Source organism: Dendrobium catenatum, unplaced genomic scaffold, assembly GCF_001605985.2.
Source record: "Dendrobium catenatum unplaced genomic scaffold, ASM160598v2 fragScaff_scaffold_819, whole genome shotgun sequence".
NCBI lineage: Eukaryota > Viridiplantae > Streptophyta > Magnoliopsida > Asparagales > Orchidaceae > Dendrobium > Dendrobium catenatum.
In genome coordinates this window covers 695,483-712,496 of record NW_021319281.1, presented here as the reverse complement: position 1 = coordinate 712,496, position 17,014 = coordinate 695,483, and the positions used below count along the sequence as shown (strand labels likewise).

The following is a 17,014-nucleotide window of genomic DNA, read 5'->3' as shown; positions in this document are numbered from 1 at the left end:
ATGAGCTATGATTGAGCTTGTCAGTGATCATGCAATCTAACATACAATGTGCTTGAGTTTGTCAATCTAACATCAATAATGTTTTGATTCAAAGCTCCTAATCACAAACATACTTGAGTTTGCCAATTTTGTTGATCTCAAGCTCATGAGCATTTCTTCGAAGTAGAGCATATATACCATGCTTCTTTATCTGATTTCTTCAGCTTAAATTAAAATTCTTTTTTAAGTGCATAATTATGTGACATCTGCTTCAATTCTTCTTTACTCCAAAAAAGCTATCCAACCTATAATTGAGCAAAGAATAAACTCGAGCGTGATATCAACAACAATTGAATTCAAGTCACTTTCAAACATTGACTATTATAAGATGTGAGTTATCTATATGTTCTTTAGCCTAAATGTACATGGAGAATGAGAAAGCTTTACATGTTTGCCTGTTTCAAGTTGATGAAAAATGGGTTTGTAATCTCCCATGAATGCTCTAGCATTGAAGCATCTATTAAATTGGTATCATCTGCTCCTATATATTCACAACATCACTTACTTTTTTGCATATTATGTCCACATCATCACCTATTTCTGCATGTACTACACTCATATCATCACCTACACCAGTAGAATATGATGAATTAACTAATTTTGCATCATCTTTATTTACACAAAAAAATCGCAGTTGAAATCTTCTTGGGAGCAATAAAAACATATATGAGAGATCGTTATTGAATTGATAAGTATATCTCATTAAAAAATAAAATCATAATTTATAAGCTTTTCAATTGAAGGGTTTGAAATTGTTGGCTATGCTCTATCAAAGTGATAAATTATCTCCAACTTCAAACTAAATTGATTCTTAGCAACATTTCTCACTTTATCCATAGGACTTCATAAAATCTTCAAAGAAAACACTTATTTGTACTATCAATTATTTACATCAATTTCGGTGAATATCCAACCAACGTATCCATCTTCTTTCCAAATCACTTCATATAGTATAAGATTATTAATAATTCATTTTAAAAAAATCATTAGCATATAATTTTACTATTGTTCGAATAAGGATCTAATCATCTTAGAACATGGTTTGACAATGCTTGAACCTTAGTAGAACAATAATTGAACTATGTTTGAACAAGAGTTCATACCTTATTCAAAATATATTCTTAAATGTGTGCAAAAGTGTTTGGATCCCATTCGAACCATAATCGAACAATGTTTAAACATGATTTGAGTAATGATCTAATAACATGATTCAAATTAGAGACAAACATAATTAGCACATACTCTAACAATGATCAAAACACACTTTTGATATTCTATCAAGATCATAAAAACCTAAACCCTAATATACGATAATAACATCAAAAAATTAGTACACGTATATGTTGGAATCATCCATGAGTGAAGAATGTTCAACTTCATGTGGGCTCCGAAAATTCGGCCTCGGCCTCCCCGCCGCGTTTTTTTTTTTTCGACGAGGGAGTTTTAACGGAATTAAGTTCCGGGGTAAATTTTAGAAGGCAGATGGGTTTGTAGATAAGACACCACCCAGAGATTTCACCCTCATTTTGTGAGGACTTTATGATCTGAGTTCTGGTTTCCTATAGGCGCAAGCCCCTACAGTTAATTACCCTTCTCAATCATGAGAGAGAACTTTCGATTAAGGCTAGTCATATTCCATTGAAGATTTTCCATTCTATGAGCCTGCAAACAAAACTTAAGAAAAATACAAATTCTGCTATGGAAAAGATATCACATGCCCTAAAAAAAACTGGTCCTTAAGAAAAAACTTACCCAAAAAAAAAACAACGATGAGAGGTAGAAGACTTCACCCCCATGAAGGTAGCTCCGATTTACACCCACAAAAACCAGTCAAAACAGAAGACCTCACATACTCCATTTTCATTTTCATGTGATCCACGTTGATCAGATTAGAGACAAATGATCTTCAGCAGTAACCCTAATATTAATAGCAATTTAGCATCACAAAAGCCTGTTGAAAAAAGGCTGCCACGAAAGAAATACAAAGAAAAACATTAAATAATGCAGCGATTGCAAAGGAGGATAAATAAGAATCTTTTCAATTGTGTTAAGAAGCTACTAATAATGAAAAAATAAATAAAGTTGCCTCATAATGCAAGCCAAACATTTCATTAGAAAACATGTTAATGTGTTGGAGGGTATTGTTTTCTTCGTCATGAACCTGATGGTCGCTTAGAGCCAGTCTGATTGGTTGCATTTCAATTTCTCTAATACTTTTCTGATATTTGACATGAAGTACACAATGGAGAAAAATGATTTATATAGTCAAATCCCGCATACTGGGATAAAAGCTTGATATTATTGTTGTAGTTCAGTATCTGAACTAAATGAAATAAAAATAAAAAAATTGATGAATTGAAACCCCAAAAATCTAAATTTTTCCTATATTTGAAAATGGCTTACATCAACAGATTTTCAAATTTTAATACATTTAAAATGCATCATAACAAACATTAAAAAAATACATTCCAATGTATTGCATCATTGAAACTTACATTTTACATATAAAAAAACCAAAAAATTACAAAGAAAAGACACACTACATGTGTATGCTTTTGTTACTTTTTTTTTATATGCTTATGTAACTATCTTTCTTCAAAAAAGGCGAAAAAAAGAAGGAAGGTGTTCTCCTTCTAAAATATATGATCACAATAGGCCATCCGTATGTGTCTGTTACTAGATGCACCCCTAGAAATGGTAAGAAAATTTGCCTGCTAATTATTTCATTCAATTCAACGGGTCGATCTGAAGCTCAAGCCTATAATTGTTTGATATCTCCCATCATATACCTTACAATAAAAAATATTGTATAACAAAAAATATATATCTGTTTGGTGTTGTGGGCTGAATGTAAGAAATCTTTCATGAATCTTGAATTTCACCGTACATTAGGCATCATACAACAACAAATCTTTATTCCATAGCATGGGGAACATTAGGCATCATATGAAACAAAAATAATTAACATATACTATGAATTGAAGTTCATAACATAGTTGGACTACTTCGCATTAAAACTTCCCAGTATGCTTCATAGCTGAATAAAATGGTGTCATTGAGTGAAAGAATCGTCATATCATTGAAGCTCTAAGGACCTTAATGCCTGATGCCAAAACATCTTTGTTTTGGGTAGATACATTACTCACCGCAGTGTATTTAATTAACAGACTTCCCTCTTCTACCACATCCAACTTCTCTCCCTATCAATTACTCTACAAAAAATCCCCTATGTACTACCATCTCAAAACTTTCAGATGTTTATGCTATCATTGGCTACTGGTTATTTCGAAACACTAAGTTGATTCAAAATTTGCTCCCCGTGTTTTCTTTAGTATGCTCCAAACTCTAAAAGTTACAAATGCTACAATCCCCGGACCAATACATTTTTTATTTCCCATCATGTCAAATTCTTTGAACATATATTTCTTTTTCATGCCTCACCCACCCCCTTCTCTCCCTCCAACAATTAAGCCTTACCATCCACCCTTAACATTAGTTCCAGCTACAACTACTCTTCCATCTCATTCCAGCAATGTTACTATTTCCAGCTCTTCTCTAAGTACACATAACCACTCTTCACCCGTTCTTTCTCCGCCTACATAGCCACTCCTTTCATCTACTTCTCCAGCCCCTATCCATTCAGCGACTCTATCTTCAAATTCTCCATCATCTCCTCCTCTCAGATCCAATCCTATGTTTACTCGGCTGCAAATAGGCTAGTTAAAACCCAAACATATTGTTAGCATATGTCTTCTTCCACGGCTCTCTTCATGAAATGGTTTATATGACTCAACCACATGAATTTGCTGGTCCACGCCATCTTTTTTTTTTTTTGACTTTTGAAGAAATCCATCTAAGGATTAAACAATCGCTAAGGAAATGGTTTGCTACTTTTTCCACTCATTTGCTAAATCTTGGTTTTCAGTCTAGCAGCCGACCCATCCATGTTAATTAATCACTGAGCCAACAATTCTCTTTACCTTTTGATCTATGTCAATAACATTCTATTGACCGGCAATAATGAAAATCTTATTCAAAAATTATTGGCTGATTTACATAAGACATTTCAATTGAAAAACCTGGGGAATATTCAGTACTTTCTTGGCATAATGTCCTGCAAACATTAAATGGCTTTTATCTAAACCAATCAACATATGTTGCTGTTGTTCTGAATCGTGCTGGAATGCTAGATTACAAGCCTCTTGCTACTCCAATGGCGTCTAAAATCATCCAATCCGCTGAGTGAACTGCTCCCATATCCTAACTGACGCCGGAGCTAAGGATGTATCTGAATCGTGTGGCCACAGCAATCATGTGCTATAAGAACTTCAGATATCTGTATTGCTTTTCTTTTATTTCATTCTTGTTTCTTGTGTAGCCGTCACTGTTTCTAAAAGTGACTATAAATAGCTGAAGGAACATTAATAAGAGATAGATGATTTTGAGCTGAGAATTAACTCTTTCGTTTGTATTTTGTATGCTGGCGCACTGTCAGGTGGTGGTGTTTGTTGTCCTTGCAGGAACAGTGGTGATCGGCGACGTCTCGGCGTCCCCGTTCAAGGTCCACTCTGTCTTGCCATTGCACTAGGTCGATCGACGAAACCCAGTCAGGGTTGTCCGGTGTCAAGTGGTATCAGAGCTGGCAAAGATGCCGCCTCGAAGAGCTCCTCAACGATCAGTCCAAGAAGTCTTGATCGAAGATCTACGGCGAGAAATCGAACAGTTGCAGCAGAGACTCGCCTGGAGTGAACAAAGAGAGAACCCAATGCTGGGCCGAATGAAGAAGAAGATCGTCAATCCCTTTCATCAAGAAAACTCCAGCGACGATGAAGTTGGACAGCGACTACGGGAGCGAAACAATAGGAAAATACCTAATGATTTTGGAATCAAGATGGAACTACCTGAATTTGATGGAAGAATGGATCCTGATGAGTTTATCGGCTGGTTACAAACCGTGGAGCGGATTCTTGATTTCAAAGAAGTTCCAGCTAATCGAATTGTTAAATTGGTAGCAATCAGATTGAAGAAAGCCGCCTCGTTATGGTGGGAAAACCTGAAGAGATCAAGAACTCGGGAAGGGCGGAGTAAGATCGAGACCTGGAACAAAATGAAGAGGGAGCTACAACGGAAATACATTCCCGATCAATACAGGCAAGATTTGTTCTTAAAATTCACACAGTTAAAACAAAAACAATTGTCGGTAGAAGATTACGTCGCTGAATTCGAACAACTAGCCGTAAAATGTGATGTGGTAGAACCGGAAGAACATACAGTGGCTTGATTCTTAGGAGGTCTAAATATCGCTAACAGCAATGTAGTTCAACTCCAGTCCTACTGGACATTTCAAGATGTGGTAAATTTAGCTTTAAAAGTGGAAAAACAACAAAATCGATTCAAGAAGCCCGTGAACAAGATCGTTCCAACAGAAAACGTGATTGAACAAGAAGCTAAGCCACACAAATATACAGGGGGATCTAGTAGATTATCAGAAGATCGATTACCACGGACTGTGGCCCGCAATGGTCAAATTCCTGCTCCATTACCTCCCCGCAAATGTTTTAAGTGTCAGGGTTTTGGGCATATAGCATCTAATTTCCCCAACATACGAGTCGTCACATTGATAGAAGAACCTGAATTAGAAGAAATCCCTCTGAACTCCTTTGTTGAGTCGAGTGAAGCGGAAACATCGTATCTACATGGCGATGATGGAGACCTATTGGTATTAATACATGCTCTTAATATTCATAAAGAAGAATTATGGCTACGGCACAACATCTTTAGAACCAGACGCACCGTCAAGAATAAGGTGTGAGACGTGATCATCGATAGCGGGAGATGTGAAAACGTGGTGTCCAATCTTATGGTTGAAAAATTACAACTACCCACCAGGGATCACCCAAATCCCTATTCACTATCTTGGATACAGAAAAATGCAGAAGTCCAAGTTTGCAAAAGATGCCTGGTCTGCCATTTTAGTGATCAAGTCCTCTGTGACGTGGTTCCTATGGATGTCTGTCACCTACTGTTAGGACGGCCATGGCAGTTCGACAAGAACACTACTCATCACGGTACTTCCAATACTTATTCATTCCTTCATAACCATCAACAAATTGTGCTTGTACCGTTACAGATCAAAGAACCAGAGAAATCAACTGTGTCAACTATAGTGGGCCGTAGCTTATTTCTTAAAGAATTAAGGAATAATCAGGAGGGCTTCCTAATTCTGCTAATAGAAGAAAATGAAGAGCACATGGTCGTTCCGGAAGAGGTTCGTCCTTTATTACGAATCTACGAAGATGTTCTAGTTAACGAACTACCAAATGGACTGCCACCACTACGTGATATACAACAACATATGGAATTAATTCCAGGTTCTGTTCTCCCGAATCGACCCGCATACCGCTTACGTCCGGATGAACACTCAGAACTACAACGGCAGGTCAATGACTTGGTCGGGAAAGGCTTTGTCCGACCGAGTGCCAGCCCGTGTGCCATCCCGGCCTTATTGGTGCCGAAGAAAGACGGAACTTTCCGTATGTGCATAGACAGTAGATCCATCAACAAAATTACCATCAAGTACAGATTTCCAATACCTCGCATCGACGACCTTTTCGATCAGTTACACGGAGCTGCCATTTTTTCCAAAATTGATCTACGGAGCGGATATCACCAAATCCGCCTCCGGCCAGGCGACGAGTGGAAAACCGTGTTTAAGACGCGGGAGGGTTATAAGAATGGACTGTGATGCCCTTCGGAGTATCCATCCCAGTACATTCATGAGACTCATGAACCAGGTCTTTCAACCTCTGCTGAGTAAATGTGTGGTTGTCTATTTCGACGACATTTTAATCTACAGCTCATCCATTGAAGAGCATTTGTTGCATTTAAGAAATGTGTTGGATATTCTCAGAGCACAACAGCTTTATGCTAATCCACAAAAATGTCAATACCTGACCCCTAAAGTGTCATTTTTGGGATTCATGGTGTCTTCCTACGATATTGAAGCAGACCCTTGCAAGGTGGAAGCCATTCTGCAGTGGCCAGCTCCCCGATCTATCACTGAAGTCAGACAATTCCTTGGGCTGGCATCATTCTACCGCCGATTTATAAGAGACTTCAGCATTGTAGCTGCACCTATCACAGAACTGCTGAAAGGCGATAAATTCCACTGGGATGACAATGCTGCCCACAGTTTCGAACAACTCAATTCGATTGTCTCAACCGCACCCGTTCTTGCCTTACCCAATTTCAATGATGTTTTTGAATTGGACTGTGATGCATCCAATGTGGGAATAGGGGCTGTCTTAAGCCAAAGGGATCATCCCATTGCGTTCTTTAGCGAAAAGCTTAATGAGGCACGGCATAAATATTCAGTTTATGACAAGGAGTTCTATGCTATTATCCGAGCCCTGCATCATTGGGATCATTATCTGTTACCTAATGAATTCAATCTGTTTTCAGATCATGAGTCCTTACGTTATAATAACAGTCAAAAAAAGTTAAAAGGAAGACACGCATCCTGGGTGGAGTTCATGGGTGCTTTCCATTTTGTGCTTAGGCACAAATCTGGTAAACACAACCAAGTGGCAGATGCACTTAGTCGACGACTGTTATCAGTCCACACGTTACAGACCAAGGTGATTGGATTTGAATTACTCAAAGACGTGTATCCTCAAGACTCTGATTTTGGTTCCATTTGGATAAAATGCCAACAGGGACCACACCAGTTATATCACATTCAACAAGACCTCCTCTTCTTGGGGAATCGAATCTGTATTCCTCATGGCTCTATGAGGTTAGCCATCATTAGCGAATGCCATGAAGCCGGAATTGCCAGACATTTTGGGCGAGATAAGACTTTGTTCTTAATTAAAGAACATTTCTTTTGGCCACTGTTAGCTAGAGATGTTGATCGTTTTATAAAATGATGAAGAATTTGTGTATTAGCAAAAACACACGGCCAAAAATTGGGACTGTATACTCCTATTCCCGTTCCTGAAGGTCCTTGGATTGATGTCAGCCTTGATTTTGTGCTGGGTCTTCCCCGAACTCAACGGAACAAGGATTCCATTATGACAGTGGTTGATCGATTTTCCAAGATGGCGCATTTTGTGCCATGTAATAAAACCTTGGATGCAACTCACATAGCTGACTTATATTTCAAAGAGATCGTGCGTTTACACGGTATTCCCAAAACTATAACATCTGATAGAGATGTCAAATTCTTAAGCCATTTTTGGAAAATTTTATGGGGCAAGCTCGGTACTAAGCTTCAGTTCAGCTGAACAGCTCATCCTCAAACTGACGGTCAAACAGAGACCGTTAATAGAAGTCTCGGTAATCTCCTCAGGTGTTTTGTGGGGAAAATTTTGAAACAATGGGATCTTATTTTGCCTCAGATCGAGTTTGCATTTAACAGATCTGTTAATCAGGCTACAAGACACAGCCCCTTCCATGTGGTTTACGGTATGAATCCTTCTTCTCCATTTGAATTGATTCCACAGATTAAAAACAAACATTACAGCAACGAAGGAGAACAACGAAGTAAAGAGATTCAACAGCTACATCGAGAGGTACAAGATCTTATTAGCAAGCATAATCAGAAATGCCAAAACACTGCCAACAAGACGCGACGATATGCTACATTCAACGAGATCGAGTATGGATACGTCTACGGCGGGATCGGTTTCCTCCAGGAGCATTTGGCAAACTCAAACCAAAAGCGGACGGTCCCTTCTGCATTATCAAAAAGATCGGCGACAACGCTTACCAGATTGATCTACCTGGCGAATATAATGTTTCAGCCACATTCAACGTCGCCGACTTATCGCCTTACTTTGAACCTGAAGTTCCACCTACCCCGGTGAACTGACGCCGGAGCTAAGGATGTATCTGAATCGTGTGGCCACAGCAACCATGTGCTATAAGAACTTCAGATATTTGTATTGCTTTTCTTTTATTTCATTCTTGTTTCTTGTGTAGCCGTCACTGTTTCTAAAAGTGACTATAAATAGCTGAAGGAACATTAATAAGAGATAGATGATTTTGAGCTGAGAATTAATTCTTTCGTTTGTATTTTGTATCCTGGCGCACTGTCAGGTGGTGGTGTTTATAGTCCTTGTAGAAACAGTGGTGATCGGCGAGGTCTCGGCGTCCCCGTTCAAGGTCCACTCTGTCTTGCCATTGCACTAGGCCGATCGACGAAACCCAGTCAGGGTTGTCCGGTGTCACTAACCCTGATCTTTGAACATCTATTTGGTTCTTTACACTAGTTAATCAAAAGTATACCTGATATTTCGTGCACTATCAATAAACTCTATTAATATATGCAGCAACCCCTGAATTCGCACTATTACTTACTAAAATGTCTTCTACATTATATTAAAGGCACACTCGCATTTGGTCTTTCTATTCAACCTAGCACCCCTACACTTCATCTCTTTTCATATTCTGATTGGGCTGAAGATCCTGTGGATCGGAAATAAACAACAAGATATTATGCGTATCTTGGAAATAATTATATATCTTGGCAAGTTAAAAAACAAAAGATTGTTGCTTGGTCATTAACTGAAGATGAATATCATGATTTAGCTACAGCTGCCTCCAATCTGATATGATTGAGACGCCTTCTGCAAGAATTTTGCATTCCTATCACAATTCCAACGAACTATTTTGTCATAATATTTGTGCACTAGCACTTGCTAACAATCATTTTTTTCATCATTAAACCAAGCATATTGAGATTGACTTTCATTTTATTTGGAATTGTGTTAAAAACAAAAGACTCTCCATTAAATATGTCAATATTATGGATTAAACAGCTGATATCATCACCAAACCACTACCCATCAAATGATTTCATGAGCTTCGTCCCAAGTTAACAATCACTAAGAGGATTGTTAACTTGAGGGGGGATGATGTTAAAACGAGAATTTGAGAGGGAAAGGCTTTTTTTTTCATTACAATCTTCCCTATTTATAAATCTATACAAGATATCCTAATGAGGAAATAATAAATTGCAGATTTAATACATAAATAAGAAAATAGAAATCTTTCCTAAATTCGTTCCCTCATTATAGCGTGATCCATGAGAGTATCCCATGGATTGATCTTTGTGTCCGTCGGATCCTTTGCACTAGGAACGGCTGGATTTCAACACTCTCCCTCAAGCTGGGAAATATGGATCCGTCATTCCCAGCTTGTCAATCATACGGAGAAAGACAGAACTGTCCAATCCTTTAGTAAGGAAATCTGCAAGTTGATCCTTTGATGATACATGGTCAACACTTACTAGACCACTGTCTAGTTTTTCTTTAATGAAATGTCGGTCCACTTCTATGTGCTTGGTCCTATCATGCTGGACTGGATTGTGGGCTATGCTGATTGCTGATTTGTTGTCACAATGTAGCTTCATGGGCTCATCCCACTTAACCTTCAGATCTTCTAGGATTATTTTGATCCACAGTAGCTCATATATTCCCAAGGCCATAGCTCGATATTCTGCTTCTGCACTAGACGGACATCTGGTTTCTATGCACCTATAGTGATCAAGTTCTTGCCACAGATTTTGTAGAATGGTGGCATATTCCGTCACGGTCTTACTCCCCTGTTTCGTGCTTCCAACTTTGACTTTAACTTCAAAGATTTGGGCCGCGTCACGAGCTTTGGAGTAGGTTTGTCTGACAGCATCCCATATGTCCTTTGCCGTTAAAAGGAACATAAATGTGTCACTAATTTCTGGAGTCATATAATTCCACATCCATGACATAATCATGGAGTCTGCTTCATCTCATGCCCCAAATTTGGGATATCCTTCTTTTGGTCCTCCTCCAAGGAGATGATGTATTTTACCTTTTCCCTTCAAGTAGGTCTTCACAAATTGAGACCACTTCAGGTAGTTCTTCCCATTTAGACGATAGGAAGGTTGCATGCTTTGGAGATCACCTCATCCTTGGTGCACCATCGACTCCTCGGTTTGGTCAATGCTCTGGGAGGAATTGATTTCTGACATGATGATAGTAGTATAGACTATCTATACACTCCTGGATAGCAATGAAGGCTTCCAAAAAATCCCTCCGATTTTAGTTGTCAGCAATAAAGACCAATAATTGAGTTTTTTTTTTTTTAACCACACTAGCCGAACTTAAAGGGCTCGGATCGGGACTGGCACAGGTCGGTCTTTTTCACCGAGCGGGAGCCAGAGACGGAGAAGGGATTCACTCGTGCGATCCTGGAAGCAAGCGAGATTTCGTGCGATATCTTCCTCTATCACTTGATCGGACGACACCTGCTTGCACGCAGGATTAGCTACCGCAAGGAGCCGCTCGGTTAGGGCACACACGCACACGGGGAGCCGCTCGGCAGGAGTCTTTTCTTCCGGTCAGGTCGGAACACCTTCGCCGATCTTCTCTTCCCGTCGGATCGGGTAAGTACGATGCTTCTTCGACTCCGTCTCCTACGTGGATGTTCGACTATCCTGCTGTCGACGTTGGCGGAATCGGAAGTTTTGCCTGCTGCAGCGACTTCCATCACTGTTCGTCCCGTCCGGCTTCGGCGCACACGGAGTCGGCAATGATCTGATGTCGGATGCTCCGAGCTTCTTCTTCTTTTTCTCCGACGATCTAGGATCGTTCTTCAACGGCAATTAAGGCCAGTGGCTCTGATACCATGTTAAAACAAGAATTTGAGAGCGAAAAGCTTTTTTTTTTCATTACAATCTTCCCTATTTATAGATCTATAAAAGATATCCTAATGAGGAAATAATAAATTGCAGATTTAATACATAAATAAGAAAATAGAAATCTTTCCTAAATTTGTTCCCTCATTATGGCGTGATCCATGAGAGTATCCCACGGATTGATCTTTGTGTCTGTTGGATCCTTTGAACTAGGAACGGCTGGATTTCAATAGATGATAAGCAGAATTTATGTGGTATAACTTATGATATACAGCAGCCCTTCTCTCAACTTTACAAGCACTTTCTTTGATTACCTCAGAGAACCTTTTGCATAGTTAAAGCTGCAGCTTTACTGTGCAACGATTTCAATCTAACAGTTCATTTGCTTTCTTCTTCCTTTAATATACTTAGATGCTCTCTCTATATTGGTTATAAAATATATTAACTATAGAACTCTCGCTGGATGCAATGCAGCGTTTTTCCATTTCTCTACTATAAATTCTATTAGAGTATTTGCTGAATTATGTGATTGTTGTTTCTAGCAGACAACAAAACAATCATATTTGACTAGAGCTTTTGTATCTATTTTTAGATATTTTTAATGACAAAAAAATTATAAATAAAATTATTGAAGTGTCATAGATGTAAGAAAATTATTTTTTGACAGGAAAAAATTTATAGTACCAATAACAGTCTTTAAAAAGTTTATTTTATCAATAATGGTTCTACAACAACTTTTAAAGACAAGCAACTGCCTAAACAGAACCTGAGTCTGAGTCCTAAACTTGTAATGTATGATAAACCAAACATACAATCTGATAGGTCTATTGTAAAGTACAACAGTAAAAATCTCATAATTCCTCTTCAAAGTGACAAAAATCCAGGTGAGACAACAAACTTTAAACTAAAAACAATTTAAAATGAATTTCACACTTACAATGATGACATTGAATTCTCCATTTATACGACAAAAAGCATTATGCAGCCAATGATTTGTACGAAATTAAGAACTTACCTCTTTAGTTTCATCATGAAGATCTTTGGACATATAAAATTTCAACTGTAACCCTAAGTGCATACTCTGAGAAGGCTGATGGGTATGTTTTAGTTAATCTTCATACCAGTATAGGAAAGCACTGATAAGCTCAGTAAAGCCTGCCACGACACTCATGAGAACCACAATAGCAAGCCTTCTGCTTTATGTTTCCCTCAGAATCACGGACTTGATCTATTGTGTAGTTGTAGTGATATGTTAACTCTTGTAATGGTGGAATATTATCAACAGCAAAGAACATTATGTGAGGAATCCTCTTGTCATCATGGTCATATAGAACATTCTGTGCATACAGATTAGGCGAGCAACTATGATTAATAAATCGCCCAATGTTTCCATATTCTGCTGCATCAATTGTAAAACCAACATTTTCTACAGTATCACAAACAGAGTTAGATTGCAGTTCTGGTATAAGATTTGGAAGGTCCTCCCATAAAGAGCGGTCATCATAATTATGGCCAATGTCAAAAAGATATTCATCATAAGTCCTCTGGTCAGCCTCACCATCTTGAAGCAACTCTCCTATATACTCACATATAAAACTGCCAGATGAAATAGATTTCAAGGATCTAACACCCCAACCTCTACCTCCAGTCTTGAAGACCTCCAATGGCATTCTGATACCATGTTGGCCGACCCTGTTGTAGCATGAAAGAGGACATTTACAGGAAGGTCCGCATTCATAAATAAGTGACTTCGCTTGTACAATAGCACCGCTGCAGTTATAAGGATTTTCCCCACCATTCTTAATGGCACAAGCACATTTATCGGAATCAGAGCAACCACCGATGCAATCACAACCCCTTGGAGGTATCTTGACATAGCATGAAGGGTAAATGTTCTTGGTTATATACTTAAAAGGTGTTGGACGGTCAGTGTCAATTGTATTAACTACAGAGATAGGAATTTTCTCCTTTCCCCGAGTTATATCCTCAACACAGAGACCTTCACGGATTCTTAACATCGTTGACCTTTTCAGTTCTTTAAAAGCAAGCTCCGGTTGCCCAGGCTTCCTTTTCAACTGGAACTTGAACACATTAAACCCATGAGAACCTCTCTCCTGCCAGTATGACTCCACATGATACAATCCAGCATAGGTGAATGTTGAGACTAGCTTGCCCCTTGCATCATGAGGATCACTTTTCTCTTTAAAACCAAGAATAACCCTCACAGGTGTTTGAGCTTCTATACTGTTCTTTAATGCCAAGTTACCACGCTCAAGTTTTTGATCTCCTGGTTGCTTATCTCCGCCAGCAGATATTCCACCTGAACCAGAATATATCAAAACATCTGAACCATCCACATCATCCTCATATCCACCAGAAGCCACAATGCTAACCGCCACTAGCATCCTATTTTGCTTCATACTATCTATACCGCCCTGAAATAGACGGTGAAGGCCAATTAATGAGAGCTCCACCCTGTAATGGAATTCATCACCAACTTCAACTCCATGAACATGCCCCAATATCGGTTCACCATTGCTCACCCATTCACCATTATCTTTGAGCACTTTAGAAGCCTGCAGATCAATCCTGTTTATTTTACCCAACTTTTTTGAGCTAGACTCTTCTGCTCGCAAAAGTTTCCTGCATATAAGCTGAAAAATTCGCAAAGCCCTCTTAACTCGGTGCCGAGCCAAAACTTCTTCATTATCACTACCTTTCTGACTCAATTTAAATGGGGTCATGGTAACACTAAATTCATTATGTTTTTTAAATGCAGTAATTTCTTTCCGGCTTGTATCTGCTCCTACCAAATGATCAATATCCTTAATTAAGCCTTTGTTCTTTTGTTGGGAAGAAGAAAAAACCTTTGAAGCATAGTTCCTGTCTACCAAACTCTTCTCCTTCTTTATTTTGCTTTGTACAAAGCCAGAACCAGAACCAACTGCACTGAATCTCTTGGAATTCCTCAAGGTGCAATTTTCAGCAGCCAACAGAGCCTGATTAATCATCCTCTCCCCATAAGCTTCAAGAAAATCTTCACCTTCATCTGGAATGTAGTCTTTAAAAAGAACCTCAGCTGACAACTTTCTCTTTAAACTATCACTAACTATTTGGGTAATTTCACATTCATTTACAGAATGTTTTCCTACCAATGGATTACCATCATTATCCAATAACTTACTTGCAAATGTAGATTTCACAACTACATGAGATGAACTGCCAGCATTTTCTTTGATTTGAAGGTTCTTGTTGGTTTGATAGCCTTTGCAACCACCTAATGTCTTATCAGAAATAGAGCGACCAAAGATCTTCTTTGAACCACGTTTCAATGAGGATTTTATCTGAACGTGACTAATATTGCCTTGAGTTCCACTACCATAGAAATTCTTGTCAGTATTTGATCTGACCAAAGTACATTCACCAAAGTTTTTCGCTTTCCCTTTTGTTATATCAGAATCATTTCTATCCTCAACACAAGCCATTTCAGAAAATGCAACCTTCACAGAGCTATCTGCTATTTTTGCCTGCTTCACCATAGACTTCTCATGATTCAAGTGTTTTTCAGCATCTGCAGCTCGTGCGGGTTTATGCATCACTAATGGCTGCTTCACCAAAGTCATATTCTTCATGGGATGCAAATTATTTCCAGAATATTTAATCAAAGCAGAACACCCTACCATTTCTTTCTGTTTTGAATCCGGTTTCTTTTTCTCCCCATCAAAAAATTTATATTTCATAGAAGAAATCTGAGGCCTGATTCCTGTCTCACGACAAATTCCGTGAATAGTTTCAGTAACCGCCTCAATATCATCATTCATTCTCATTTGTTCCCCAACAATTTCAGTAGCCGCAACACTAAGAGTATAACCCACTAAATGTTTGCTTGCTTCATCAATTTTCTTCCCCACCAAATTCTTAGCCTTTAGCGAATCTTTGTTGATACCGTCAGAACTTGGTCCACATCCAGGAGGAAATTGTCGGATAGAAAAAACTTTCCTCCTCTTTGGAGGTCCATACATCTTTGAAGAACAATGCCCATTCTGAAACTTGGATAACTCTGAACTCTCCCTCACTAATTCCCGCACTTCAAGTTTCTCATGCTCAGGACTGGCTTCTAAATAGTTTTCTGATCCAGTGAGCTTAACATTCTCCAACCCCACCACAGAAGACGCTTGTTCTACAGGTTTAGTATACAATTTGACTTCATGAGGGCTACATCCCTGGGGGAAATTGCGGATGGCGAAGGCCTTCGGCCGCTTGTACTTTGGCAGAGTGTCCACTTGAAACATTACTATTCGAGAATGGAGAGATTCACTCTCCCATGAGAAATCCAAGCGGCAACCTTAAAATAGTCATGGGATTGAGAGGCAAGAAAAGGAACTAACCGTATAGGACGTAAAACGGGAGGAATAGCTTAAAGCGACAATGCTGGCCGCCACTTGGGCAGTGGAGAGAGAGGGGTCTGTGTTCCGGCAAGGGAGCAACGACGAAACCTTCGCTCATGGCCCAGGAAAATGGATTGGCAGGCTTTTCTCTAGGGTTTTTCTTGGCCTGAATAGTTCAAACTGTAGCAGTCACTTTCAGGAACTCCGAAATCCCATCACTCTCCTTCATTTTGTGCGAGATTCCAGGCTCAGGCAAGTAACAGCCCAGAATTCTTAAAAGCAAATTACTAAGTTTGATTAATAATTTTCTCTACGATATGATATAATTTTTACTTTATTAATTAGAAATAAAGGTATTTTTAATCTCATCTTCATTGATATTTTTAACTTATCTAAAATTGAGATATTATTTGTGATGACTTTTTATTATTTTTCAAAGCAGATTATAAAAAATTTTAATTTTTTATTAAAAAGCTATTTTAATAAATAGCAAGAAGGAAATCCCAAACCAAACCTAAATTTATTAGTATAATTTTTAATGTTAATACTCCTCTTGTTGATTTTTGCTACAAAGTTTATGACTCTTTATAGATCTAACTCTTAAGAAATGTCTCTTTTTTTAAACAATTTCACAAGATTGTCTATAGTTTTAGGAGTGTGATTGAGCTCAGCGTTTATGCTAACAATCACCTATTATTTTTTTTAACCCTTGGATTGATGGGATCTATCTCTTTCAAAAGTTCAGTGCCCAAAATTTTCAAACCTTTCAGTGTGATCAATATACTGGATTATTTGATTTCATTGATAATCTTCAATGGTGTCTTCCTCAAAGCCTTTGGATTCATTGGAGACAGGTGCAGCTGTCGGTAAAGTATATTGTGAAATTATTGTATAGAAAGCTGCTTTCTGA

General features: G+C 38.5%; 1 protein-coding gene across 2 annotated transcripts; it reads right to left on the bottom strand.

The window, feature by feature from the left end:
• Nucleotides 1–1,675: 1,675 nt before the first annotated feature.
• LOC110109813 (histone-lysine N-methyltransferase, H3 lysine-9 specific SUVH5) lies at nucleotides 1,676–16,394 on the bottom strand. 2 transcript variants are annotated; one of them, XM_020841010.2, is made up of 2 exons: nucleotides 12,732–16,394; nucleotides 1,676–2,004 (listed from the first exon to the last, which is right to left on the bottom strand). In XM_020841010.2, exon 1 carries the CDS (start codon nucleotides 16,006–16,008, stop codon nucleotides 12,862–12,864), a length of 3,147 nt encoding a protein of 1,048 aa, XP_020696669.1. In that variant the 5' UTR covers nucleotides 16,009–16,394; the 3' UTR covers nucleotides 1,676–2,004; nucleotides 12,732–12,861. The 2 variants fall into 2 exon arrangements, with proteins under 2 accessions (XP_020696669.1, XP_020696670.1); XM_020841011.2 differs by having other exon boundaries at nucleotides 1,676–1,957.
• Between the last annotated feature and the right edge of the window lie 620 nt (nucleotides 16,395–17,014).

Coding starts and splice junctions, on each gene's coding strand:
- LOC110109813 (XM_020841010.2), bottom strand. CDS start 16,008: ATGTTTCAAGTGGACACTCTGCCAAAGTACAAGCGGCCGAAGGCCTTC.